We start from the raw sequence: 10,803 nt of genomic DNA, 5'->3' as shown, positions 1-10,803 counted from the left end.
CTTTACAGTTGACACTTTACTACTGCCAGACCGGCGATCATGAGTCATGATTGGCAGTCAAATTCCATGTGACCACTTAGTCACAGTAATTAGGCTTCTCCAAGCTCTGATGGTCATTAGTAGCCCACCAAACGTGCTAACTGCCAGCACTCTATTGTCACTCTAATCACTCTGACATCAATGCAAATGTCATCCAAAATCAAATAAAACCCTTCATGTTGTGCAACATTTCAAATCAAATTTTATTTGTCATGTGCTCCGAATACAACAGACCTTACAGTGAAACGTTTACTTACAGGCCCTAACCAACAGTCCAATTTTTAAGTAAAAAATATGTATTAGATGAACAATAGATAAGTAAGGAAATAAAACACAACAGTAAAAAGACAGTGAATAATAACAGTAGCGAGGCTATAGTCAGGCACCGGTTGGCGGGATAATTGAGGTATTATGTACATGAATGTATAGTTAAAGGGACTATGCATATATGGTAAACAGAGAGTAGCAGCAGTGTAAAGAGGGGTTGGGGGGGGGGGGGGCACAATGCAAATAGTCCAGGTAGCCATTTGATTACCTGTTCAGGAGTCTTATGTCTTGGATAAAAGCTGTTGAGGAGCCTTTTGGTCCTAGACTTGGCACTCCGGTACCACTTGCCATGTGGTAATAGTCTTTGACAATTTTTAGGGCCTTCCTTCCGCCGAGCAGTTGCCATATACCGGGCAGTGATGCAACCAGTCAGGAAGCTCTCGATGTTGCAGCTGTAGAACCTTTTGAGGATCTGAGGACGCATGCCAAATCTTTTTACTTTTTTAGGAATCATGAGGATAGAGTTGTGGTCGGATTACCAAATGGATTGCGAGGGAGAGCTTTGTACGCGTCTCTGTGTGTGGAGTACAATTGATTTAGAATTTCTTTCCCTCTGGTTGCACATTTAACATGTTGATAGAGATTTGTTAGAACTGATTTAAGTTTCCCTGCATTAAAGTCTCCAGCCACTAGGAGCGCTGCCTCTGGGTGAGTGGTTTCCTGTTTGCATATTTCCTTATACAGCTGACTGAGTGCAGTCTTAGTGCCAGCAATGTCTGTGGTGGTAAATAAACAGCCACGAAAAGTATAGTTGAGAACTCTCTAGGCAAGTAGTGTGGCCTGCAATTTATCACAATATAATCTACTTCAGACTTCTACTAGAGACTTTGTGCACCAGCTGTTGTTTACAAATATACACAGACCGCCCCCCCTCGTCTTACAGGTGTGCTGTTATATCCTGCTGGTGCAGCGTGTATCCCACTAGCTGAATATCCATTTCGTCATTCAGCCATGATTCCGTGAAACATAGGATATTACAGTTTTTGATGTCCCGTTGGTAGGATATTCGTGATCGTACCTCTGTCTAGTTTATTGTCCAATGATTGCACGTTGGCTAGTAATATTGACGGTAATGGCAGCTTTCCTACTCGCCTTCTGCAGGTCCGTACGAGGCATTCGGCTCTTCGTCCTCTGCTTCACTTCCTTTTGCGAAGCATAATTGGGATGTCTGCCCTGTGGGGTGTTTGGAGAATATCAAGTGAGTCCTGCTTGTTGTTGTTGAACTCCCTCAAATACTTTGGAGAAAATATCCTTTCTGTTTTATTTGTTTAATTGTATTATTCATACTATAAAATAATGTCAAAATAATGCCAAAGAAATCTAAGCAAATCTTGTTGGCTAAATGAACTAGTGTAGCCCACAGGCATATATATATGGCTTAAGCCAGATCAGGGCCTAGCATCAGGACAACTCAAGAGTAAGTATTCTGTTCTTCTGAAACAGACTACATTTTCTTCATATCATGTTTCTTTAGACCTGTCTAAAATAAATCATGGATTTATTGTGATGGATTTATTAGACTTTAGATGTTCCAAAGGTCTACATCAGTGGCTTGTGTGTGGAATCCAGGAGATGCAAAATGTGTTAATGTTAATTAACAGCAATTACCTTGGCAGTTATTTGCTTCACCGGCTGACTAAATTTAATGACCGCCACAGCCCTAATTAGGGCAGGTAGTGTTCTTCTGTCATCCGCCAAACCCAGGTTCGTCCATCAGATGGTGAAGCGTGATTCATCACTCCAGAGAATATTTTTCCACTACTCCAGAGTCCATTGGCGATGAGCTTTACACCACTTCAGCCAACGCTTGGGATTGAGCATGGTGATCTTAGGCTTGTGTGTGGCTGCTCGGCAATGGAAACCCATTTCATGAAGCTCCCAACATACATATTTAGGTCTCAAGGTTTTACTCACCTGAGGTAGCGTATCTCATGATAAGCTGTAGACCATACTACCTACCTAGACAGTTTTCATTGGTATTTTTCATAGCTGTCTACACATACCACCACAGACCGATGCTGGCACTAAGACCGCACTCAATGGGATGTATTCTGCCATAAGCAAACAGGAAAACGCTCATCCAGGCGCGGTGCTCCTAGTGGCCGGGGACTTTAATGCAGGGAAACTTAAATCCGTTTTACCACATTTCTAATAAGAATGTTAAATGTGCAACCAAAGGGGGGAAAACAACTCTAGACCACCTTTACTCCACAGAGAGATGCATACAATGTTCTCCATCACCCTCCATTTGGTAAATCTGACCACAATTCTATCCTCCTGATTCCTGCTCACAAGCAGAAATTAAAGCAAGAAGCACCAGTGACTCGGTCAATAAAAAAGTGGTCAGATGAAGCAGATGTTAAGCTACAGGACTGTTCTGCTAGCACAGACTGGAATATGTTCCAGGATTCTTCCGATGGCATTGAGGAGTACACCACATCAGTCATTGGTCATCGGCTTCATCAATAAGTTCATCGATGACGTTGTCTCCACAGTGACCGTACGTACATACCCAAACCAGAACCCATGGATTACAGGCAACATCCGCACTAAGCTAAAGGCTATAGCTTCCGCTTTCAAGGAACGGGACTCTAACCCAGAAGCTTATAAGAAATCCTGCTATGCCCTCCGATGAACCATCAATACAGGACTAAGATCGAATTGTACAACACCGGTTCAGACACTCATCGGATATGGCAGGGCTTGCAAACCATAAGACTACAAAGAGAAGCACAGCCACGAGCTGCCCAGTGACACAAGCCTACCAGACAAGCTAAACTACTTCTATGCTCGCTTTGAGGCAAGTAACACTGAAACATGCATGAGAGCACCAGCTGTTCAGACTGTGTGATCACGCAGTCTGAACAGCTGGTGCTCTCATGCAGGTCGAAGACCTTTAAACAGGTCAACATTCACAAGGCCAGACGGATTACCAGGATGTGTACTGCGAGCATGCGCTGACCAACCGGCAGATGTCTTCACTGACATTTTCAACCTCTCCCTGTCCGAGTCTGTAAAACCAACATGTTTCAGGCAGACTACCATAGTCCCTGTGCCCAAGAACACTTAGCTAACCTGCCTAAATGACTACTGGCCCGTAGCACTCACGTTTGTAGCCAATAAGTGCTTTGCAAGGCTGGTCATGGCTCCCATCAACACCATTATACCAGAAACCCCATACCCACTCCAATTTACATACCACCCTAACAGATTCACAGATGATGCAATCTCTATTGCACTCCACACTGCCCTTTCCCACCTGGACAAAAGGAAGACCTACGTATGTGAGAATGCTATTCATTGACTACAGCTCAGCTTTCAACAACATAGTGCCCTGAAAGCTCATCAACAAACTAAGGACTCTGGGATTAAACACCTCCCTCTGCAACTGGATCCTGGACTTCCTGATGGGCCGCTTCCAGGTGTGAGGGTAGGTAACAACACATGCGCTGCGCTGATCTTCAACACAACTCAGGTCAGGCCCCTCCTGTACTCCCTGTTCACTCATGACTGCATGGCCAGGCACGACTCCGAACCCATCATTAAGTTTGCAGACAACACAACAGTGGTAGGCCTGATCACTGACAATGAGACAGCCGATAGGGAGGTTTTACAGCTGCACCCTGGTATAGCAACTGCTCGGCCTCCAACCGCAAGACACTACAGAGGGTAGTGCGTACGGCCCAGTACATCACTGGGGCCAAGCTTCCTGTCATCCAGGACCTCTATACCAGGTGATGTCAAAGGAAGGCCCTAAAAATTGTAAAAGACTCCAGCCACCTTAGTCATAGACTGTTCTCTCTGCTACCCCATGGCAAGTGGTACCGGAACGCCAAGTCTAGGTCCAAGAAGCTTCTAAACAGCTTCTACCCCAAGCCATATGACTCCTGAACATCTAAACTAATGGCCACCCCATTGGCCACCCCCTCTTTTACACCAATGATACTCTTATTATCTATGCATAGTCACTTTAATAACTCTACCTACATTTACATATTTCCTCGACTAACTGGTGCCCCCGCACATTGACTATGTACCGGTAGCCCCTGTATATAGTCTCGCTATTGTTATTTTACTGCTACTCTTTAATTACTTGTTACTTTTATTCATATTTTTTAAAACTGCATTGTTGGTTAGTAAGCATTTTACCTGTTGTATTTGGTGCATGTGACTAATAAAATGTAATTAGAACAGTTCTAGAGGCAGTTTGGAACTCTGTAGTGAGTGTTGCAACTGAGTAGAGACGCTTCAGCACTCGCCTGTCCTGTTCTGTGAGCTTGTGTGGCCTACCACTTTGCGGCTGAGCCGTTGTTGCTCCTAGACGTTTCCACTTCACAATGACAGCACTTACAGTTGACTGGGGCAGATCTACCAGTGCAGAAATTTGACAAACTTATTTATTGGAAAGGTGGCATCCTATGACAAGGCCACGTTGAAAGTCACTGAGCTCTTCAGTAAGGCAATTATACTGCCAATGTTTCCTATGGAGATTGCATGGCCGTGTGCTCAATGTTATACACCTGTCAGTAATGGATGTGGCTGAAATAGCCAAATCCACTAATTTGAAGGGATGTCCACATACACTATATATACAAAAGTATCTATGTATTGCAGGTAGGCCTACATTATTTTAGCCATGCATAAAACCGCCCAGTGTCTAGACTGACCATTGCGTTAGGTTTTGTAAAATAGAGCCCAAGGTATTTGCAGTTAATATTGATTAGGACATGTAGGCCTACGGGAATTCTCTCAAAGAAAAAAATGTTATAGTCATAAGTAATAATTATAACCAATGGTTTTAATGAAGCCTCAGCTTAAGAGGTCAAACAACTCAAAACAAAATAGGTGCATCTTCTGATGCATCACAGGAATTGTACAGCCGAAATATGTGCACATCCAGAAACGTTCAATATAGACAAATGACTTTCAAAGTCTTGTCCAATTTGTAAGTCGCTCTGGATAAGAGCGTCTGCTAAATGACTTAAATGTAAATGTTGTCCATCTATGTCAAATAAAATTAGCAGTTTGGGAGTAAAACAGGGCACACATTTGTTTTCTAGGATAGCCCATCTTTTGCTACAACTCACCAACCAGAACCAGGTTTCCATGACAACATTCTACCACGTAATGTGAGGATCAGTTAGAACAGTGGCTACCACAACATCATTGACACAAGCGGAGTGTAGCATCATTCAGTGGAAATGTTAAAGTCAGGAGTCGGTCCTTGGTTTCTTGGACTCTGAGCTCCCAGACGACCCATCACCTCCAGCTGCCAAGTGACCAGCTCTCTCTTCATTTAGACTCTTCACAAACTGGATTACCTCTGGGTGGTGGAATCGGCCTGAGGTGGATGGAGATTTAAATACAAATTACACCACCTTTAGATAGCCCATAGAGCCGATCATCAGCCCTCACTACCAGGTTAAATGAGATATAGTACCTACCTTGTGTAGAATCAAAGAACTCCTGTAGCCTGCCTGGTTTCCCCTCCAGCTCCTCGTACTCGTGGGCCTGCAGAATCATCTCTAGCAGGTCAAACTCTTTCACCAGCTTAGCCTCAGCGCTCGTCTGGCTCTCATACTCCTGGGGACACACAGTGTGGGAGGGGTTTGAGCAGTGGTTTAACCGAGCTGGAGCTACCCGGAAGCTGCAACTCAGGCACCTTCGTTTAAAGAAAAAAGTAGGATAAAAAAGTAGAATCATAAAAGTAGGATAAACCAAGGTTCGGATTATGCCAAATAGGGTAAGGGTTATGGAAGCTAGGTTTAGGCAAGCACCTTAATTGGGGAGGACAGACTCGCGCTAATGGCTGGAGCGGAATGGTATCAAATACATAAAACACATGGTTTCGATGTGTTTGATGCCATTCCATTTACTGTTTGATGCCATTCCATTTACTGTTTGATGCCATTCCATTTACTGTTTGATGCCATTCCATTTACTGTTTGATGCCATTCCATTTACTGTTTGATGCCATTCCATTTACTGTTTGATGCCATTCCATTGACTCTGTTCCAGCCATTATTATGAGCCGTCTTCCCCTCATCAGCCTCCACTGTAGGGAAGTTAGGGTTAAAGTTGTGGTTGAGGGTTAGGGTTGAGCCAGGTTGTGGACATGAAGCTAGGGTTAAAGTGGAACTGACATAGTTTTAACTACTTTGCAGATATGAAACAAACAGACAATCATAATATCAGTCAAACATATCTAATTCCCAGGTTTATGCTACAAAACCAAGTTTAAAGAGGTTTTCCAAATAGGCTCTATTTGACTCAAAATTCCATGACATACACTAAGGCATTGTTGTCAGAATAGATTGATGCAGTTCAATGCATGATTAATATAATTCATAGACTATCAAAATAAAGAAAGTCGAACACTCCATATGTAAACTCCCAGCAATTGAAGGGGTATTTACCAACGTTAAGAGCCATCTTTTTTGGTGTTATTTGGTTAGCTAGCAAAAAATGTGAATCGCTTTGCTAGTTAGCTATGCTCAACTTGAATGACTTATCTAGTTAGCCAGAGTGAATTTACAAACACAAGAGAAATGCTATCTAATCCGATTTCAGATTTCACTCTCCTCAGTGTGCCAGAATAATTGATGAATTTACAAACGCACTGAATATGACCGGTGTCAGTAAACGTAGGCAAAAAAAGTCACCAACGCTCTAGATAACATGTAAAGAGCCTAACCAGCTCTGCTAGGGCGAGTAAAATGGTCAGAGAGGTGTTCTCATTTGTGTCTGGAAGTAGTTAGCAAGCTAGCCAAATTAAGCCAGTTAGCTTGGGTGCTTGACTGCCATTGTGAGGAACGCTCGGATCAACCCTACTTACTCCTCGGCAAGAGCCTCCAGTGTCAAATGTGCAGTGTGCGCTCTGAACACTTATCTATTTGTCAATCAAATATATTTTGCATTGATCAAAAGGGGCAGGCAGGCAAGTACCCATTCAGTTGGCAAAAAGTAGGTTGGGATAAGCAAGCATTTGGCAGGCAAGTTGCAGAAGGACGAGCAGGCAACTATTCCACCATCATTAGTGCAATTTTGATGCCCAACAAGCTTAAACATTTTGAGAGAGTTCATCTAATGTTCCCTATATTTTAGTTAATCTCGCTCTGGCTAGCATTAGTTGCTGATCTCTTTGTTGCTGATGTGGATAACTGAGGGATAGAGCATACCGTTTCATGGTTGTTTGATCAAAAGGACTGAAAAGTTCCCAAATGTAATAGGACTCCCATAGCATTTACATATTTGCAGAAATCCTTTCAGGTGGCTTTTGGCGAATGTGTTCTAATGATCTAGAGTAGCGCTGTTGCTACTAAAACACACAGTCCAGTTCGAAGTACATGTTGGCAGGCCTTGATGGCAAATGGCTTATTTGCATAAAGGCCTTCTGAAGGTCAGATTGGCTATGACGCACCGGTCTGCGTTGACTCCTGTCCTAGACGAGACAGATGTTTTTATTACGTTCTATTTCCTGCAATTACTATTACATTCCCAAACGCATGGCAGCTTACACACACTATATTTATTGTTATAGAATTTTCACAAATGTCTTTATATACGTAATTTACAAATATTGAGCTGACAAGGTAAAAATCTGTCGTTCTGCCCCCGCACCTCTCTGAATCAGAGGGGTTGGGTTAAATGCTGAAGACACATTTCAGTTGAATACATTCAGTTGGACAACTGACTAGGTATCCCCACCTTTCTAAGAATTTATGAAAATGTGGAAATTACCATATCTAAGTGCTCGCTTGTCAGGAAAGAAAAAAAAGAGTCATATTTTTCCTGGGGGTGTATATGAACACATTTTAATAAGATTTCATGTTGAGGGGCCTCCCGAGTAGCGCAGCGGTCTAAGGCACTGCATCTCAGTGCTTGAGGCGTCACTACAAACCTGTGTTCGTTCAAAGGCTGTTTCAACCGGCCATAACTGCAAGTCCCATAGAGTGGCGCACAATTGGCCCAGCATCGTCTGGGTTAGGGAAGGATTTGGCCAGTGGGGCTTTACTCGGCCGATCGCGCTCTCGCAACTCCTTGTGCCGGGCTGGGCACCTGCAGGCCGACTCCAGTCATCAGTTGAACGGTGTTTCCTCCGACACATTGATGTGGCTGGCTTCCGGGGTTAAGCGGGCTGGTGTGAAGAAGCGTGGTTTGGCAGGTCATGTATCGGAGGACACATGACTCGAACTTTGCCTCTCCAGAGCACGTTGGGGAGATGCATCGATGAGACAAGATCGTTATTGGATTACAATTGGATATCATGAAATTGGGGAGAGAAAAGGGGTAAAATACATTTATTAAAAATAAAACAAAATTTAAACTCCCAAAAATATGATTGCATGTTGCTAAAATGCTATCAGTTCCACTTTAAGGTTAGGGTAACCTAAGCCTGGGTTATCAACAATTTAACGGCCTTAGTGGGGGTGACGATAGAATTCTGTGGGCGTGACCTACTGAGAAAAATGTTGATAATCATTTCATTTTAGTGAATCACATGTCTCCGAGGCGGAATGTAAACTGAGGTGCACAAGACACGTACAAGGAAGGGTTAGGATGAAGGTGTTGTGGGAGATGATTGCGCCAATGCCTATGCACCGGGAGATTCTCATGGCTCTCTGTATTTACTAATGGTAACGAATGCCAAGTTTGATGTTAGTCCACCAGACTGTTTGCGCATTTGGGCAGAATTGTCTGGGAACGAGATTAGCGTAAAGGTTGTGGTTGAGGCTAGGGTTAGGGTTGAGCTGGGGTCTGGAAATAAAGGTATAGCATTGTGGTTGATACTACACTTAGAAAAAAAGGGTTCCAAAAGGGTTCTTCAGCTGTCCCCATTGGAGAACCCTTTTTGGTTCCTGGTAGAACCATTTTGGGTTCCATATAGAACCGTCTGTGGAAAGGGTTCTACATGACCCAAAACGGTTCTACCTGGAAACAAAAATGGTTCTTCAAAGGGTTTGCCTATGGTGACAGCCAAAGAACCGTTTTAGGTTCTAGATAGCAAAAAAAAAAAAATCTAAGATTGGAGATTACAGTTAGGGTGGCGCTGGGGTGTGGACATGAAGGTAGGGGTAGGATTTGGGTTGAGGCTAGCATTAGGGATGTGGAGGGATAGCGCTCCACCACCTCAAATGACCAATTTAACTGCTGGTTGATTGGAGAGATGAGAAGAAACAAACACATAAAGGTAAATGTAGCAAAGTGGAAAACAGCTGTGACTGACCTCCCAGAGTTCATAGATCTCTTTCCTCAAGCCCTCCTGGAGAAGACCAGTGAGGTGCCTCATTGCTTCCTGAGAAAGGACAGATTGTCATTGGTTATTTCTGAGGAATTCACAAATCTACAATATCCTACATTTTGACACCATGGAAGATTTGTAAGAATAACCTACCTCTTCCCTTTTGTGTTTCTCTGCTTTACTAACATTGTCTGCAGGTGCAATATCACCCACAATGCATTCTGCCATGTCATGAACCAAGGCCAACTTCATGCACCTTCCAGAGAAATGTAGGTAATTAATTACAAAAATGATTCCACAAAGACCTGAATCAAATACAATACTTCATTGTAGGCCTTACCTAGTAATTAAGTGTGAAAAAGTCAAAGAAAATAATGCTATTACAGCTGCGATGTTTGAAGTTTGAACATGAGCTAGTGTACAGAACAACTTTACCTTTCTTTATTGACGTTGTGATCTGCTATCGTCAGAGCCATCATGGACATTCTGTACATGTGGTCAGACACACTCTCCGGCTGTTTCACGTTCCTGTACACCCAGCCCGTCCGTGGCACGCGCTGCAGGATGGGGGTAAAGAAATTGTTTTCAAAAAGCAGCCATAAAAAAGGTAGGGTAAGTTATACTATTCATTGACGTCATGTAAACAAACGTGGGTTGAAATTGTGCTTTATCACATGAATAGTGTAGTTAAATAAACCTTATCGTAATCAATGGCTTACTTTCAGTTGCCCAATAAGTTTCATAAATTGCAACATATTTTTCATGCTGTCGGAGTTTATGGAGGCGGCCATTGATATCTTGTCGAACCGGTAGTAAATAAAAGCATGGCCAGAAGTGTGTAATGCTCAAATCTTGCCAATAGATGGCATCATAAACAAGGCCATGCACAAACCATAAACCCAGCACTGGCAGAACTGGTGTCTTATTAGGCCTAGTATACATTATGTACAGATTGTTTATTTGAAAATTAATTACACTTAACACAAAGGGAATCATGCCATTTGCACACACTGTATATAGACCTTTTTTTCTTTCTATTGTGTTATTGATCGTACGCTTGTTTATTCCATGTGTAACTTGTTGTTGTTTCTGTCGCACTGCTTTGCTTTATCTTGGCCAGGTCGCAGTTGTAAATGGAGAACTTGTTCTTAACTAGCCTACCTGGTTAAATAAAAGTTAAAAAAATATATATAATA

At 42.9% G+C, this 10,803-nt stretch overlaps 1 protein-coding gene across 1 annotated transcript; it reads right to left on the bottom strand.

Moving 5' to 3' along the window:
- Nucleotides 1-5,143: 5,143 nt before the first annotated feature.
- Nucleotides 5,144-10,447, bottom strand: hddc2 (HD domain containing 2). The gene is made up of 6 exons (XM_046298323.1): nucleotides 10,327-10,447; nucleotides 10,043-10,164; nucleotides 9,761-9,863; nucleotides 9,593-9,661; nucleotides 5,811-5,949; nucleotides 5,144-5,707 (listed from the first exon to the last, which is right to left on the bottom strand). Exons 1-6 carry the CDS (start codon nucleotides 10,396-10,398, stop codon nucleotides 5,577-5,579), a joined length of 636 nt encoding a protein of 211 aa, XP_046154279.1. The 5' UTR covers nucleotides 10,399-10,447; the 3' UTR covers nucleotides 5,144-5,576.
- Between the last annotated feature and the right edge of the window lie 356 nt (nucleotides 10,448-10,803).

The sequence above is a fragment of the Oncorhynchus gorbuscha genome, linkage group LG14 (assembly GCF_021184085.1).
Source record: "Oncorhynchus gorbuscha isolate QuinsamMale2020 ecotype Even-year linkage group LG14, OgorEven_v1.0, whole genome shotgun sequence".
Taxonomy (NCBI): Eukaryota; Metazoa; Chordata; class Actinopteri; order Salmoniformes; family Salmonidae; genus Oncorhynchus; species Oncorhynchus gorbuscha.
Note: the sequence above shows the minus strand (reverse complement) of the source record. Positions and strands in the feature narration are given on the sequence as shown.